This window comes from Lithobates pipiens, unplaced genomic scaffold (assembly GCF_037356315.1).
Source record: "Lithobates pipiens isolate NorthernLeopardFrog02 unplaced genomic scaffold, aLitPip1_a1.2 Scaffold_16, whole genome shotgun sequence".
Taxonomy (NCBI): Eukaryota; Metazoa; Chordata; class Amphibia; order Anura; family Ranidae; genus Lithobates; species Lithobates pipiens.
In genome coordinates this window covers 62,672,049-62,689,995 of record NW_027507748.1, presented here as the reverse complement: position 1 = coordinate 62,689,995, position 17,947 = coordinate 62,672,049, and the positions used below count along the sequence as shown (strand labels likewise).

At 43.1% G+C, this 17,947-nt stretch overlaps 1 protein-coding gene across 1 annotated transcript in view; it reads right to left on the bottom strand.

Moving 5' to 3' along the window:
- Nucleotides 1-17,947, bottom strand: part of URB1 (URB1 ribosome biogenesis factor) — a 125,133-nt gene that overhangs the window by 54,583 nt on the left and 52,603 nt on the right. The window contains exons 17-23 of the mRNA XM_077479987.1: nucleotides 16,260-16,398; nucleotides 15,791-15,961; nucleotides 10,109-10,302; nucleotides 6,699-6,917; nucleotides 5,492-5,665; nucleotides 2,263-3,097; nucleotides 800-1,001 (exon numbers count right to left, since the gene is read on the bottom strand). Coding sequence (XP_077336113.1) covers nucleotides 800-1,001; nucleotides 2,263-3,097; nucleotides 5,492-5,665; nucleotides 6,699-6,917; nucleotides 10,109-10,302; nucleotides 15,791-15,961; nucleotides 16,260-16,398 — 1,934 coding nt within the window. The remainder of the gene's footprint in view (nucleotides 1-799; nucleotides 1,002-2,262; nucleotides 3,098-5,491; nucleotides 5,666-6,698; nucleotides 6,918-10,108; nucleotides 10,303-15,790; nucleotides 15,962-16,259; nucleotides 16,399-17,947) is intronic.

The window sequence follows — 17,947 nt, the reverse complement described above, 5'->3', positions numbered from 1 at the left end:
CCCAGTATTGAAGCAGTTAATACTACTTGAAAGGTTTTGTTGGTCCAGACAGGGAATCGAGGCAGATTCAGGAGGAAAGTCAGGATAACCGTGTAAAAATCTTTAAATTAACTAAGGCGGCATAAAAAAATACCAAATGTCTAATGTCAATATGCATATTTTAAGAGAAGCTTGCAAAGGATAGATTTACATTTTTGCACGGACAGACACTTTAAAGCGGAAGTAAACCCATTGATTTTCTAGTTTAGAAAAAGTTGCATTCCAGGCACGTGCTGGGAATGTAACACTCCCATTGGTTGTGCTCTCAACCAAACTGTCAAACCATCTAATGGCTGGTGTCATAACTGATCACATGTGCAGCATCATGGCAGTTGAAAATTAAACAGAGGCCAAGATGGCAGCTTCCTTGGCTGAAAACGATAACAGTAAGAAAAAAAATGAAAATAATAATCTTTCCTGAAAGAAAAGAAGAATGAAGAAAAAAACAAAAACAAGGATGCCCTTCTTCGTAGGACTCAAAGCTAAACTGGACCACACAAGAAGAAGCATATACTTCCGCTTAGTGTTCATCCTCCAAAGAGGAGGGATAATAGCCCCACTGGTCTGCTGTGTTTCCCAATAACCTTTCAGGGAAGTGACAGTTGAAGGGGTGGTACACATAGTGCACAATTACACTTTTGTAGAAAAACCATTTATCTACTGATAGATAGTATCAGTCCAAAAAGGGGTCAGTCTGATACCATTATAAACAGTAAAAAATATAATGAATGGATACCAAGCCTTGAGGCGACACACTTACTTTTCTATGGAGCAAGTCTTTACCAACGTGGCAGGGAGCTCACTAATAAGTTCTGTTAAATCTTCTGTATTGCATTGTTTGACCAACTTTGAAAGCAGCGCAATTTCATCAGAAGTCTGTTCAGAGGTCTCTGTGCTTAAGGCCACCTTTACCAGCTTGTTCCAGAAGGCTTCCTTCAGTACATGAAGAACTGCGGTACTCACTAGAAGAGCAATCATATTAAAACATAAAAGTGGTGTCCACATCAAGAATTATTTTCCTATTTACCTTCTCAATAGCCATAAAAAAAATTAAAAAAAGACACAAATTGCTATAAGACTGTTTTATGCCAGGGCTTGACCAACCTCAGGCGCCAGGTCGCCATTTTTTTTTTAAATTGTAAAAAATGTAAGTTATACCCAAGCTCATAAAATCCCGCCCCAATAAAGGCTCACTACCCCAACATATACGCACATACAAACGCACACGGCAGGCAGCCTATGCCTGAAACCATTGCCTGCGATACACGTTACGTCACCGTGCACGCCGGAATGAGAGCAATAATTCTAGCTATAGATCTCCTTCGTAACGCTAAACTGATGATTTATAGGGGGCTTTTAAAGAGTCGCCTATGGAAAACATAGGATACCGACATGTTGGGTTATCCATTTACTCTGGGAGTCCTCGGCTCTTATATTTTACCCAAAAATTGGGTAATTTATTGGGTTTTCGTGTGCGCACCCCCCCCCCCCCCGCCTCAAGTGATAGCAGCTTGCTATGGGGGCACCCGAGCCGAGCTGCTGCTCTGTGTGTCCATTCAGACACTGAGTCATGGCTCAGCCGTGCCCCCCTTCCTTTCCTTATTGGCTCAGTGACTTTGACAACAATGGGTGTCCACATGGCTGCACATTAAGGTAACAAAACCTTTTGTCTTTAGAACCACTTTAATCCCAAGGATACCAAAAGGTAGACGGTACACATACAGATGGTATAGTGATAAATCCTTAATAATGAAGAAAACAAGCAATGAATCGCACACACAGATGAAGCATAGCTTATCTTTTTCTCCAAGTACGATTCATAGCACTAATGTACTGATAAAGAGTTACTACTACAGTGGGGCGGAGAGTAAATTTACATAAACCGGTACCGGTAGTAAAGCCGATTGGTAATTTTTACCTACAGGTAAGCCTACAATAAGGCTTACCTGTAGGTAAATTCAATATCTCCTAAACCTGCACTTTTTAGGAGTATTTCACCCTGCATGCAGCCGCTGTCGTCAGGGGCACATGCGCTCTGAAGGTCTGGTGGATCATGCCGGAACGGAGGATTCCCGAGCGCATGCGTGACGTCATCGCAGTTCTGGGAACTCACAGTGCCGGAGCCTGCGAATCCAGAAGAAAAGCCGGAACGTGTCAGCCCCCCTCAGCGGTGACCTGGCTGCGCCTCATATTAACCATACAATACTACATGGAGTAATTTACCTTTGGAGAGCTGTGTAGATTGGAACTCTTCTCTAGTCTTCATGTAGATGTTGACTATTGGCACAAAGGTCTTTACATTCTTCCTCAGATGCTTCTCCTTTCCAGGTTTCAAGCACCACAGCTCAAATTGCAGCTGATGAGTCCTGCTGCACTGTACCAGCTGAGCGGCAACACCTAGCGAGCTCGGGGTTCTCTTATCGAGGCAATGTGTCAGCACATTGACTTCCACAACATGGGCAAAGGCAGGTTCTCTTTGTAGAGCATCAGACACCAATGGCTCCAAGTCAGTTCCAGCTGAAGATGACAAAAGCCGTCCAATTCCTCTCACTTGTTCCACCCAGAAGGCTAGATCCTCCTGACACTGCTTCCTTTGGTGACTATCACTGAGCAGTTCCACCAACACTTTGCCATAACCACTCAATTGCTGATGTATGGACTCTTCACTGTCCACAAGTAGAGATTCTTCTGGAAGCTTAAACATAGCAATAATGAGCTGATTCAGCTGAGTGGTATCCATGTATAAATGTAGGCCCTGTAAAGCTTCCAACTGACTGGATAGTTTACTTGGACTTTTCTTGCACACTTCTAACTCTTTTAACACACTAATTGAGATTGCTTCAAAGTACTTGGCCAAGAGATGAAGGTTTCCACTTTTTTGTAGGAAAGGAGTGCTGGATTTAAGCAGCTGGATCAGTCCCTGGTTCATGGCAGATGAAAGAAGTTTAACACTGACTGGGTTCAAGCTGTGAAGGGGGACAGACTGGCGCTGTAAAGCCAGAAACCAGCTTTCCAAAATGGGGTGTTTGAAGACCGCAGACAACATCACGTCTAGGATCTAAAAATGATAAAGCAATTTTACATATTACATTTCAGGTTTGTTAATCCATATGTAGTGAAGACAAGATCAAGTATGTATCTAATGCCTAAAAGCGTGCACTGTGCAAACATGGATTTGAAGTGCGAAGCAATGATTTAAAGCCCAACTCTGGGCAACTAAAATTATCCCTTGCAATATGGCTAAAGGTAAAAAAAAAAAACTTCAGTGTGCAGCAGCATCTCTAGCCCCCCTAAAACTTACCTGAGCCCCATCTCGATCCAACAATGTACATGAGAGCCTCGGCTCTCCTGGGTCTTTCCTTATTGGCTGAGACAGCAGCCATTGGCTTCCGCTACTGTCAATCACAGCCAGTGAGCCAATGAGGGGAGGAGGGGCCAAGCCACACTCTGTGTGTGAATGGACACGTAGATGCTTGGTAGCAGCCTGCTTGGGTGACCCCATAGCAAGCTGCTTGCTATGGAGGCACTGGGCAGGAGGGAGGGGACAGGAGTGCCATTGAGGGACCCCGAGTAGTAACCTGAATAGTGCGCAGTCATTGGCATCAGTGGGAGCCCCATTGCTGGTGTTATTAGGGGGAATGGTGCCATTGGGAGGAATAGTGCCTTGTATCAGTGGAGGAAATATTGCCTCAAAGGCCAGATAAAGGCAAGCAAAGGCATCCAGCCCCGGGCCACAATTTGGGGACCATTGGTCTAAGGGACCAAAAAAAAAAAAGGATTTACATAATTCTCTGATCCTCTCTGCAGCGAGACCGGTCCCCACAGCTTCTTCTCTCCCACTCTCCAACCATCTAGGGCCTTACGTCATCAAGATCAAAGCAGGTTCCAGAGCCCTGCACTGGACTGGACGTGATGCTGCCCAGGGACAGTCCGCCATTGGAGTGTGGGGTAGTGCCTTCTGCCATGGGAGCAGAGGATCATGTAAAACAATTTCTCTGCTCAAAATGAGCTATCGACCCTGGCAGTGTGATTTTTTTTTAGTTGCCCACAGTTTGGCTTTAAACCAATCCTAAGAATTATAAAATCGTGCACACCAATAACCAGCAGAATTGGAAGTTGATTGTCTTGCAGCAATATTGTCCAGTTTGAATCCTGACCAGGACACTACCTGCATGGAGTTTGCATAATCTCCCTGTGATTGCATGGGTTTCCTGCAAGTACTTCAAGTTAAAACTCAAATTTAACCACTTCCCACCCGGCCAATGCACATATACGGCCGGGTGGGAGCCGTCTACTCCTGATAGGACGTTCAGGAACATCCATCAGGAGGAGCGGGATCGCGCGCACGCCCGAGCAGCGGCGCGATCCCGATGCGCCCGTGTCACCGGGACACGCCGCATCTCAGATCGGCAGGAGGGCTCTGTGATTGGCCCTCCTGATCACATGACGGCCGTGTCCAATCACGGCCGTCATGTGATGTAAACAAACAGCCGGTTGCTAGGCAATCGGCTCCTCCTCTCCTCACACAGAAGTCATCGCTGAGGAGAGGAGAGCAGATCGCTGCAGCCGACTGATGATCAGTGAGTATGAGCTGTTTTTTACAGCTTTTTACTCACTGATCTTCAGTCTAGTGTAAACACACAACACACCACACAGTGTAAACACAGTCCCCACACAACACACATGTCCCCAAAACATACATGTCCCCAAACATAAAAACATGTCCCCCACATATGTCCCACTAAAATCACTTGTCCCAATGATTATGTGCACACATATGTACGTGATCACCTGCACACATATGTACATGATCATTTGCGTACATATGTCCGTGATCACACAAACCAATTATTATACACTTAACTGAATTTTTTTTACCAAAAACATGTAGCAGAATACATTTTGGCTTAAATTAATGACAAAATTAGATTTTATTGGATTTCTTTTAAAATAGAAAAAAGAAAATATTGTTTTTTTTTCCAAATTCCCGCTTTTTTGCGCTTATATCGCAAAAAATTAAAAACTGAGTCGTGAATAAATACCACCAAAATAAAGCTCTATTTGTGCGAACAAAATGATAAAAATTTCATTTGGGTACAGTGTAGCATGACCGCGCAATTGTCACTGAAAGCGCTAGAGCGATGAAAGCTGAAAATTGGGCTGGGAAGGAAGGGGGTGAAAGTGCCCTGTATTGTAGTGGTTAAAGTACATCATGGCAAAAGTTTAAATCAATTCTAAGAATTACAAAATCATGCAATAACTAGCAGAATTGCAAGTTCAGTGGCAAATCATAAATTAGAAAACATCTGTAGTACTGTGCTGACCAATTTACCAAGTATGTTACAGTTTATCAGTGTATTCCAACAAGATGATTCATGTAAACTGTCCATGAAAACAGGATTACTCTCAGCTACTCTCAGTCATCTAAAAGATATCCACTCCTATTTATTACCGTATTCCCAGGAGATTCCAGCATGTTGTTGGCTTCAAGAAAAAGGTCAGATTCCCCATTCACTTCCTCTTTCTTCTCATTCTGGCTGTCCTCTACCTGCTGGTACTGGCACAGAAGATGGCCAAGGAGGTCCAAGTAGAGGCTAATCAACCCTGAGCCTGTAGACTTTTTATACTGGAAAATTAAAAACAGAAAGCCTCAGTTTCTAAACTTTGACGGAAAAACAAATGTTATGAACCAACAAATCTAAAGTAAAACTGTTACAAACTTGGACGACTTGAACACAGCACGTTGATAAAGAAATGCACACAGATGTTATGTCCAGTGAAAACTGCACGTCAACGCATTCAACTGATCCAAAGATACAGACAGCTGATAATATATTCAAATATCGGCACTTCCCATGAAAGGTTAGAGATGCCCCATCCCTTCTCATTTATTTCTCTGAGGAGGTGGCATCATTGCCCTATAGAATGAATTGCTAGGATGTGGACATATAGCACACATGGTCTGGGCTTCTCTCCTGCTATAGATATGCATGCAATTGAATTCAACTGCAGAGGCCCTTGTGTTGGCCCCTGGACCAGGAAGTCTAACCTATTAAGCAACCCTGTCAACAGCATCATCACTACTCCCCTAAAATCTGTCTCCTATGTGTCTGGGGGCTTAGAATAATCTTAATGGCTTTGGACATTGAAGTATTTTCATACTCCTAAAAAGACACTGTCATCATACTGCACTTAATTACAACTGTTGGCCTTCATATGACTAAACTTCAGAGAGCCACCATCAACAGCAGTAGTACACCCCCAGAATGAAAGCTCCGAGCCTGCTAGAGCTGCTGATATCAAGGCAAAGATGATGAAAGCCCCCCCAAACAGCAGTCTGAATGCAATTTCAACAATTGCAAAAGAGGGTCTCCTGAGCGACTAGTACACCCTTAACTGAAGATTGGTGCTTCTCTACCGGCACGCCTGTGTTCTTCGGCTGAGCATGGACCTTTGGGAGGGATGCACATGGAGTGGTGAAGGAGAGCAAAGGGGACATCATCATGGCCAGCCAGATCACCCTCACATCCATTACATAAGTCAGATTTAATAAAACTGGTGTTCCTTTAACAATAAGATACACAAATCGAGCTGGTCTCAGCTTCACAACAATGATCACACACAGTGATAGATTTACAAGCAGAGTGACAATTGGGCACCTTGTTGAAGTTATCTACAGTAGTCTTGAGGGAGAGCAGTGTGTGTTTCACAGCCATTGGCAGCTCCTCCTGTGGGGTCTGGGAAATGGAGTCTTTCAGCATCTGCCTAGAGTCATCATCTGTGTACCCGTCCACAAAAGTCTTCTTCAATAGCAAATGAAATGAGGATCCTCCATCTTGTTCTGGAATCTCCATCGCAGATGTTTCTTCTCTGGAAAACTGGAACAAAGAAAAATCTTGTTCAACGTAAGATGCAAAGAAATGTTTAACGGTTACTTTGGAGTCCATGTTAATTTGTTAGAATCAGACATTTTTTTTTGTTTTAGAGTGTTAACCCAATTTTTTGGGGGATAGATTGGAGATGCATAAGAGCCTCCGACGTGTTTTTTCTGCTATGTACAGAGGACTGCGCGAGCAGTCTTTGGAACACCGATTTTAGTAACAGAATTAATCAATATGTACATTCTTGAGGAATTTTGTCTGATTTTGGGGCAGGTCTACCAAATGTGGAGCATGGTTCCCGATTGCCTGCAGCTTCTATAACAAGCCAGAGATGCCTCTGGATACATCTTGGCAATCCTGGTAGGTACCAGGTAAAGTATCCCGTAATTAGCCTCTACAGGAGTCATGTTAGGGGATTCTTTGTGTAATCTAGTGGTCCATGAGGTCCAGCCTTCCTCGCTAGTCTTTAGGTCAGTCTGCCATGCCTACCTATATGGCAATTTGGCAAGCAGCATTCTTTACAATATAGATTTTGTCACCACTCTAGTTGGTCCACTACGTGCATGTGCTCTTACGTAGTCAGGTTGAAAAAAAAAAAAAAAAAAAAACACACAAGTCCAACCTATAAAAAGGGAAAAAATATACAATCCCATAAACACAATCCTATACCCACAGTTGATCCAAAGGAAGGCAAAAAAAAACAGCAAAGCATGATCCAATTAGCTCCAGCAGGGAAAAAAATACCCCTTCCTGAGAAGCAATCGGACATTCCCTGGATCAACTTTACCTATAAATGTTAGTATCCAGTTATATTATGTACATTTAGGAAATAATCTAGGCCTTTTTTAAAGCAATCTACTGAGCTGACCAGAACCAGTTCTGGAGGGAGTCTAATCTACATTTTTACTTGCTGTGAAAAAACCTTTTTCATAATTGAAGATGAAATATTTTTCCTAGAGACATAAAGAGTGTCTCCTTCTCCTCTATAATGAACCTAAAGTGAATAACTCAACATCAAGTGCACCATATGGACCACTTATACATGTTGATCATATCCCCCCTAATCTCCTCTTCAGTTCCTCTAATCATTCCTCATAGCTGAGCTCCTCCATGTCTCTTATCAGTTGCTTATCGGTTGCCCTTCCCTGCACTTTCTCCAGTTACCCAATATCCTTTATAAGAACTGGTGCACAAAGCTGAACTGCACATTCCAGATGATTCCAGGTGAGGTCTTACTAACGATTTGTACAGGGGCAAAATTATATCTCTACCTCTCCAAATACAAGAAGGGACTTTTCTCGCTTTGGAAAGCGCAGGCATTGCATGCTATTATTAAGCTTATGATCTTCCAAAACACTCAGATCCTTCTCCACAATAGATTCCCTCAGTTAAGAGTTCTGACCTTTATGTATGTTGACTTTTTGAGTGTGTTGATTTGATGCACGTAGTAGGTCTCGGAGGGGGCACATATGAGTGTTTAAGTCATTCTGTGGCAAAAAAATGTCCTTTACAATAGGCCTTCATATAGCTACCATCTAAACTGCTTTGGTTGGAATCCCAATAAGAATGTTGGGTTATGAAAGGGAGGGGCCACTGGAGTGTAATAAGATTTAAATTTGATTAAGGCCTCGTTCACACAATTGTGCAGAGACACCAGTTTTTCTGCACGGGCACAAAAAAACAATGGTTCTCTATGTGTCCAGTTCACACCACAACGTGCAGATTTTTTTTTTCTGTGCAGGAATCTGTAATGTGTATGTAGTTTTCTGCACAGTATAAAAAACTGACGTGACATCAACACTGGTGTGAATAGTGCACACAACTGACGGGCATGAAAACTGATGTCAATGTGCAAACTGGCACGCATGTAAACGGATTTGAAAACTGATGTCTCTTCAAGTGAAATCCGTGCGGTTTTCTCAACCATTTTAATGCACGTATGGTGTGAATGAGCCCTAACTGTAAACTGACCCATAATTGCAATGAATGGGAGAGGGTGGGGCATAAGGTGGCTTTATACTAGTTCGATAGGATCCACATAATGTGAGGGGTACCTGCTTGTGTTTCAATAGTTGCCCAATAAGGTTTGGATGCAGCAGAATAAAGTCTGTCAACTGAACTGCCCTATAATGGTGCAGGCGATTTGGGACACCTAATCTGTGACAGGTTGACAGCATACAATGTATTGAAACTGAACCTACAATCCCTCAGAACCCCAGATAGACTTCAGAATAGCAGATTGGAACTGTCTCAGATCAGGGAGGGATAATTACTGGGTAGGGTTTACACTGAACTCTCAATTTTAGAAGTTCCTCAAATATATTTCTACAGTTATGTAATGTATGCAAACGGGGTATGTCTGTCAGGTGGGAGGGTGCCCACAGGACCATCCATTGCTCAGTTTAAGTTTTTTTTTTTTTTTTTTTTACACAGTTAAAAAAAAAATTTGTAAAAATAAAAATCTGCTTCCACACCTAAGTGGTACTTGTATATGCTGTAATCTTTTCAGAAGAAAGCTACCATGAGATAAAATAAGGAGTGTAGTTAAAATATTTCCTGCATCTTAATAAATGTAACCTAATGTCATGTATTCCTAAGGTCAGTTTCATAAGTAGATGACCCTCCTAAACTTGTCGGGGTCTTGACAACTGCCAAGAACAGCTTACAGGTACATAGGTTACCGTGGGCAATGGGCTGCCGTGACACACATTTCCCAGGATAGCTCAAAGATGATCTAAAGAGACCCTGGTGCCAACTTAAAAAACAAAAAAATTGCAAGGCAAAAGCACAGAAAAATCAAGTGCCTAAAGTGCATTTTCAGTGTTTTCTTTTTTCATAAACGAGTACATATTGACTTTCAATGTGCCTTTTAAGCCTGGTACACACGTTTGTTTTACCATTAAACGAAAAAAAAAAACCTGTCTCCCCCACTGGGATGTTGTGTTCTAACAGAAAGACTTTACAATCACTTTAAGCTCGCTAGAGTCAATTCCCTAAAAAAGCCCCCTCCTTCCTTGCACATTATAGCACATTATAGCCTTCTCGTCTTTTGAGAATGTCTAACTATTATCTGTGGTGGTAAAATGTCAAATCATATACCAAATGCTATTAAAAATGTTAACCCCACACAGTTATAAGAATACAATATTGTTTACAATAATGCTCCTTCATTTTCAAGTTTCACTTACTGCGGACTCTCTGGCAGATGGTGGTAGCCACAGGCTGTAGTAGTTGTAAAAGTTGTGAAGTTGGATATACCCAATAGTATCCGAGGGCTTTAACTCTTTATCATAAGACTGGAGCATCAAGCAAAGGGCAAGCGGGTCCCGTTGGGTGTGCAGTATGTCAGTCAAGACAGACACCAGATAAGGGATCACACATTCTGAAACACAGAGAAGACGACGGCATATGTCGCACTACAGAGGCAAATACATGCAGAATTCAGGAACTAGTTAGTCCACTATGGCAAGACACTTTAAGAATCATGGAACAAACTCTTCAACCCATAACAAAAGAAAGGGTCTCAACAAATTTTGTTACTTAGAATCAGTCACCCAACATCAATCTCATAATTCACAAATATACTGTAACTAGCAACACTACACTAATATGTTAACTATTCAGTGAACATAAATATGTGCTACACATCTTGTCAAAAGACAATTTACATAATACCAACATGCAATAAAGAAAACAAATCTATCAAAATAACACATGAAACAACAGTCTGTAACCCCATTTACAAAGTTCAGTAATAAATGAATCCACCAATGTGTATTGCCTAGTACTCCAGGTGCAATCCCGCAACCTACTGGAATGGAACGAATCCCATTAGAATGACCACTTGTCAAAATACAGTTAATAATCTACTCTCCAAGGAACAAAACTCACTTGGCAGGAAAACTTATTGACCAAGGACCAGTAGTGATAGAAAATGTCATGGCGTCAGAGGTCAGTGGGAGTAAACCATGATCCAGAGTTTCTGGTGAGTGGAAGTAAACAGGGAGCCAGGGCAAGTAAACAGGGAGCCAGGGTTGTGGGTCAGGGCAAGTAAACAAGGAGCCAGGGTTGTGGGTCAGGGCAAGTAAACAAGGAGCCAGGGTTGTGGGTCAGGGCAAGTAAACAAGGAGCCAGGGTTGTGGGTCAGGGCAAGTAAACAAGGAGCCAGGGTTGTGGGTCAGGGCAAGTAAACAAGGAGCCAGGGTTGTGGGTCAGGGCAAGTAAACAAGGAGCCAGGGTTGTGGGTCAGGGCAAGTAAACAAGGAGCCAGGGTTGTGGGTCAGGGCAAGTAAACAAGGAGCCAGGGTTGTGGGTCAAGGCAAGTAAACAAGAAGCCAGGGTTGTGGGTCAGGGCAAGTAAACAAGGAGCCAGGGTTGTGGGTCAGGGCAAGTAAACAAGAAGCCAGGGTTGTGGGTCAGGGCAAGTAAACAAGGAGCCAGGGTTGTGGTCAGGGCAAGTAAACAAGGAGCCAGGGTTGTGGGTCAGGTGGAGTAAACAAGGAGCCAGGGTTGTGGGTCAGGTGAAGTAAACAAAGACCCAGGGTTGTGGGTCAGGGGAAGTAAACAAGGACCCAGGGTTGTGGGTCAGGTGAAGTAAACAAGGACCCAGGGTTGTGGGTCAGATGAAGTAAACAAGGACCCAGGGTTGTGGGTCAGATGAAGTAAACAAGGACCCAGGGTTGTGGGTCAGATGAAGTAAACAAGGACCCAGGGTTGTGGGTCGGGGGAAGTAAACATAGGCCCAGGGTTGTGGGTCAGGGGAAGTAAACATAAGCCCAGGGTTGTGGGTCAGGGGAAGTCAACATAACCCCAGGGCTGGGGAGGTCAGGGGAAGTCAACATAGACCCAGGGCTGGGGGGGTCAGGGGAAGTAAACATAGACCCAGGGCTGGGGGTTGGGGGAAGTCAAAATAGATCCAGGGTTGGAGATCAGTAGGAGTAAACAAGGACCTAGGGTTGGAGGTCAGGAAAAATAAACAAGGACACAGGTTTGGTGATCTATGGGAGAAAAAAAATGGTCTAGCACCTGTGGTTGGTGGGAGAATTGCTGCCTCATCTTTGACGTCAGTGGGAGAAATTGTGCCCCATCATTTGTATTAGTGGTAGAAATAATTGCTCATCATTGACATCAGTGGGAAGAATAGTGTCACAATGGCAAGATAAAGACTAGCCAAGAGCAACGGTTTAAGGACCACTCTGTAGTCTCGATCTTAGTTTAGATGGATATACCACTGACATGAGCACCATCAGCATATAGGTGTGTGTAATAGGTTTTTATTATAAAAGAGAAGTATGGGAATTAAAAAATGTGGAGTGGAAGTGGAATATTGAGGGATGCATATCAGTGGATTTAATTACTAGTATACACTTGTACACTATTATTTCATGTTATTTTGAATGATTTAAATTTTTTTTTTTTTTTGGTGCGCTGCCTATTCTCAATCCAATTATATCCCTACTGTGCAAAAGCCAGTTACCCCATAGGTGCTCTCCTAGGAGTACCAAATAAACCTCCATTTTACTAAAGATATATCAGCCATGAAATGAGGACCATCGGTATACTCTAGTAATCAATAGGTTACACAAAAAAAAAAAAAAAAACCCCACAGGATGGGTCTATGACGGCTTGGGACCAGAGAAAGTGGGTTGAATAATGATGGTCATTCACCCTGGAAGATTGGCAACATCTTGTTGTGGAAAGTAATTACTATGTTTGGGTGGAGTTGGGAACTTTAGACTGAAGGTGAGAATTGCAGCAAAAGCAGCTTTTTTTAATTTCAACTTGTCCATTTTTTTCCCTGGAGTTTTGCTTTAACCACTTGACCACTGGGAACTTAAACACCCTTAATAACCAGACCAATTTTCAGCTTTCGGTGCTCTCACATTTTGAATGACAATTACTCAGTCATGCAACACTGGACCTATATGAAATTTTTGTCCTTTTTTTCACACAAATGGAGCTTTCTTTTGGTGGTATTTAATCACCGCTGGGTTTTTTATTTTTTGTGCTATAAAAGAAAAAATACAGAAAATTCTGTAAAAAAATGAATTTTTCTTCATTTCTGTTATAAAATTTAGCAGATTAGTAATTTTTTCTTCATAAATTTTGGCCAAAATTTATACCACTACATATCTTTGGTAAAAATAAGTACAAATTGGTGGATATTATTTGGTCTTTGTGAAAGTTATAGAGTCCACAAGCTATGGTGCCAATATCTGAAAATTGATCACACCTGAAGTACTGACGGCCTATTTCAATTCTTGAGACCCTAACATGCCAGAAAAGTACAAATACCCCCCAAATGACCCCTTTTTGGAAAGAAGACATTCCAAGGTATTTAGTAAGAGGCATGATGAGTTTTTTGAAGTTGTCATTTTTTCCCACAATTCTTTGCAAAATCAAGATTTTTTTTACTTTTTTTTTTTTTTTCACAAAATTGTCATATTATCAGTTTATTTCTCACACAGCATATGCATACCACAAATTACACCCCAAAACACATTCTGCTATTACTCCCGAGTACGGCGATACCACATGTGTGAGACTTTTACACAGTGCGGCCACATACAGAGGCCCAACATGCAGGGAGCGCCATCAGGCGTTCTGGAGCACCCAGGACAATTCTGACATTTCTCTCCTACATGTAAAAATCATCATTTATTTGCTAGAAAATTACATTGAATCCCAAAACATTATATATGTTTTTTTAGCAAACACCCTGGAGAATACAATGGTGGTCGTTGCAACTTTTTATCTCGCACGGTATTTGCGCAGCAATTTTTCGAATGCTTTTTTTTAAAAAAAAAACAGTTTTGTGCTTAAAAAAAAAAAAAAACACAGTAAAGTTAGCCCAATTTTTGCATAATGTGAAAGATGAAGTTACTCCGAGTAAATTGATACCTAACATGTCACTCTTCAAAATTGCACAGGCTCGTGGAATGGCGCCAAACGTCGCTACTTAAAAATCCCCATAGGCGATGATTTAATTTTTTTTTTACTGGTTATATGTTTTGAGTTACAGAGGAGGTCTAGGGCTAGAATTATTGCTCTCGCTCTAACGTACGCAGTGATACCTCACATGTGTGGTTTGAACACCGTTTTCATATGTGGGCGGGACTTACGTATGCGTTCGCTTCTGCATGCGAGCACATGGGGACAGGGGCGCTTTAAAAAAAAAAATAAAAAATTTTATTGTTCATTTTACTTTATTTATTTTAGTTTGACATTTTTTTTCCCCAAAAATAAATTTTTTGATCACTTTTATTCCTATTACAAGGAATGTAAACATCCCTTGTAATAGGAATATGGCATGACAGGTCCTCTTTACAGTGAGATGTGGGGTCAATAAGACTCCGCATCTCACCTCTAAGCTGGGAAGCCTGAAAAAAAAAAAAAAAAAAAGATTCTGGATTTGATAGTATTGGCGAGTCGGTAGAAGCACCGGAGGGCGGCGGGAGGGGGGGGGGGGGGGTGTCTATGGCTGGGTATTGCAGGGTATCACCGACTATGGCTGGGTATGGCTGGGTATATCAGAGTATGGCTGGGTATCTCAGAGTATGGCGTTGCAGAGCATTGCAGGATATTGGAGGGTGTTGCAGAGCATTGCAGAGTGTTGCACGGTATTGGCGGGTGTTGCAGAGCATTGCAGAGTGTTGCAGGGTATTGGCGGGTGTTGCAGAGCATTGCAGAGTGTTGCAGGGTATTGGTGGGTGTTGCAGAGCATTGCAGAGTGTTGCAGAGCATTGCAGAGTGTTGCAGAGCATTGCAGAGTGTTGCAGGGCATTGGCGGGTGTTGCAGAGCGTTGCAGAGCATTGCAGGATATTGGAGGGTGTTGCAGAGCATTGCAGAGTGTTGCACGGTATTGGCGGGTGTTGCAGAGCATTGCAGGGTATTGGCGGGTGTTGCAGAGCATTGCAGAGTGTTGCAGGGTATTGGTGGGTGTTGCAGAGCATTGCAGAGCATTGCAGAGTGTTGCAGAGCATTGCAGAGTGTTGCAGGGCATTGGCGGGTGTTGCAGAGCGTTGCAGAGCATTGCAGGATATTGGAGGGTGTTGCAGAGCATTGCAGAGTGTTGCACGGTATTGGCGGGTGTTGCAGAGCATTGCAGAGTGTTGCAGGGTATTGGTGGGTGTTGCAGAGCGTTGCAGAGCGTTGCAGAGCGTTGCAGAGCGTTGCAGAGTGTTGCAGAGTAATGCAGGGTATTGCAGAGTAATGCAGAGTAATGCAGAGTAATGCAGGGTATTGCAGAGTAATGCAGGGTATTGCAGGGTATTGCAGAGTAATGCAGGGTATTGCAGAGTAATGCAGGGTATTGCAGAGTAATGCAGGGTATTGCAGGGTATTGCAGGGTATTGCAGAGTAATGCAGAGTAATGGCAGGGTATTGCAGAGTATTTGCAGGGAATTGAGGGGTTAATTTTCGGTGAGCAGCGATGTGGGCACTGCAGATGCAGCCCACATCGCTGCTGACACCGATCTCCTCCCCCTCCGCTGTTCCGATCGGTACATAACATGACGCCGGTTTGTTTACAAGTGATCACTCCGTCATTTGACGGAGCGATCACGTGGTAAACGGCCGCGACGACGCTCTCGAGTGCGCGCCCCAGGGGGCGCGCGAGAGCGGAATTCTGGGAGGACGTCATATGACGGCCTCCCACAGTTAAGAAACCGCCCTAAAGCCGTCATTCGGCTATAGGGCGGTTATTAAGTGGTTAAAGACCTAATTAGTTTGTTAGTGGAACATAAACTAGAAAACGCCGAGTGTCAGTATGAGAGATTCAAATCTGTCTTTATATTAGCTTCTTGTAATTCACTGCACAGTAGGAATCGGACTAGGAAATTTCAGCAGTGTCAGCAAATAATGCTCTTACCATGTTCATCCTCCTCTGATGTCAGGATCCGATTCCTGGTTTCCATTACTACTGGGACCACAGCACTGAAAGGAAATGTCTGAAGAATCATCTCTTCGTCAAGATTAAAGCCAACTTCTTCATCCAAGCCTTCACTGCCTTCAACAATGACATCCACCATGTCCATCACATCTGCAGAAAAAACAAAATGTAGATGCTGTATTTGTTTTAAATTCCCCACAATACTGCTTGTCCCCTCCTAGTCAGAGTTCTAGAGTACAAAGCATTGAAATTTATTAGCTCTTTTTTTTTTTTTTTTTTTTTTTTTTATTAATAACCAATTTGTGTTCTATATCTCTAAAGCTCAGCAAGAAAGCAAGTAATTTAATGGCATAGTATACAGCAAACGAGAAAAATGAAAATGATCAAAATGATATTATATATATTTATACATTTCATTTTTATTTATTTTTTTTAGCAAGAAACACACCATCGATGTGGGAGATGGGAATGCTGACTGTGTCGGAATCCTGCTTTCCCAAACTGGACTGGAGCACACTGGCCTCTTGAACATAATCAGCAGCCTTGTCCGTGTATGGATATGGGTTAGATACCAGTTTGACCAAAGCCTGAAAGAAACCAAATTACGACTGAAAAAATAAGTCACAATGGACATCCCTGTCCCACCCTCCAGCCAGAGCCATGACGGGAACTGGATGCAATGGATAAAAAGGACCTACAAAAATATAAAGAGAGGACCTTAAAGCGGAGGGCCGGTTATAAAAAAAAAAAAAAAAAAAAAAAAAAAAAGTCAGCAGCTGCAAACACTGCAGCTGCTGACTTAATAAACACACTCACCTGTCCAGGGCGCCCGCGATGTCGGCCGCCCGAGGCCGACCCGTCCCTCGGCTCTCGGGTCCCGGCGCCGCCATCCCTTGTAAGGGAAACAGGCAGCGGAGCCTTATGGCTTCACTGCCCGTTTCCTACTGCGCATGCGCGAGTCCCGCAGCGCTTTCTGAATGGGACGCGCTGTGTTCTGGAACACACAGTTCCCAGAACACAGCGCGACTCATTACCCAGAAGACGCCGCGACGAAGAGAGAAGACAGAAGATCTCCGCGGAGGAGGAAGAGGAAGATTAGGATAAAGTGCCTAGCAACAGGCATTTCTGGTAAGTAAAAAAAAAAATTTTTTTCATTTTTTTTTTTTTAGATTTTTTGTAATTTTTAACATTTTTTTGTTTTTCAGGGTGGCCCTCCCCTTTAAAGGCTAGGTTCACACATGTCCAGTGCAAATTTCCCCTCTGTTTTCACTGTGAATTTCGAAAGCAGCTGTTCAGATGCAAATTTTTGGAGCTGGTAGCCACCGATGTCTTTTTTTTTTTTTTTTAAGGAGCTGTCTGGAAAGTCAGCCGCCATTTTATTAACAGATGACTCATGAGCAGTTCCCTGCCTACAGATCCCCGCAACCACCGCCAGGGTTTGTGCACAACATGGGGACAAGGTGCTTTGAAAGCGCTCACACATCATCGTGCCCTCCCCCCCAGCCTGCATGCTCGGAAGAGGGTCTGGTATAGATTTCTGGGGGACCCCATGCCATTTTTTTTTTGGCTTGGGGCACCCCTTAAGATTCGTAGCATACCCGAGGCTGTCTGGCAGAGCTGTGCAAATTTCTGGACTGGATGACAAGATCACAAACAGAGCTCCCATGTTTCACATATTTCAACTGCAGTGGTCAGCTTTAAAGGGACCCCATTCCTTTGCCCATTCAGGGTGAAGTTAAAAAAAAAATCCCCTAACTCTCCCACCTTCCAAACGGCATACATTAACCTTTTCACGCTCCTCCGCTGTTCCAGTCAGCCTTTAGGAGCAAAGAGAAATACCCAGCTCTTTCAGGTATGAGTGAGCATGTGACTCCTTTCTCTTTGCAATGCAACGGTGCTAAGGGCATTTTGATTACACAGGGCTGTACCTTCCAAGTTCTGGGCAGGCAAACAAAGTGGTGCAAGAGCAGCGACAGGGGAGTATCCACTGCTGGAGAGGGGGAGATTTAAAGGGGTTGTAAACCCTCGTGTTTTTTCACCTTAATGCATCCTATGGGACCTTCTTAGAAAGTAGACAGTCGGAATTATTTACTAAGAGGCATGGCGCGTTTTTTGAAATTTTAATTTTTTGTCACT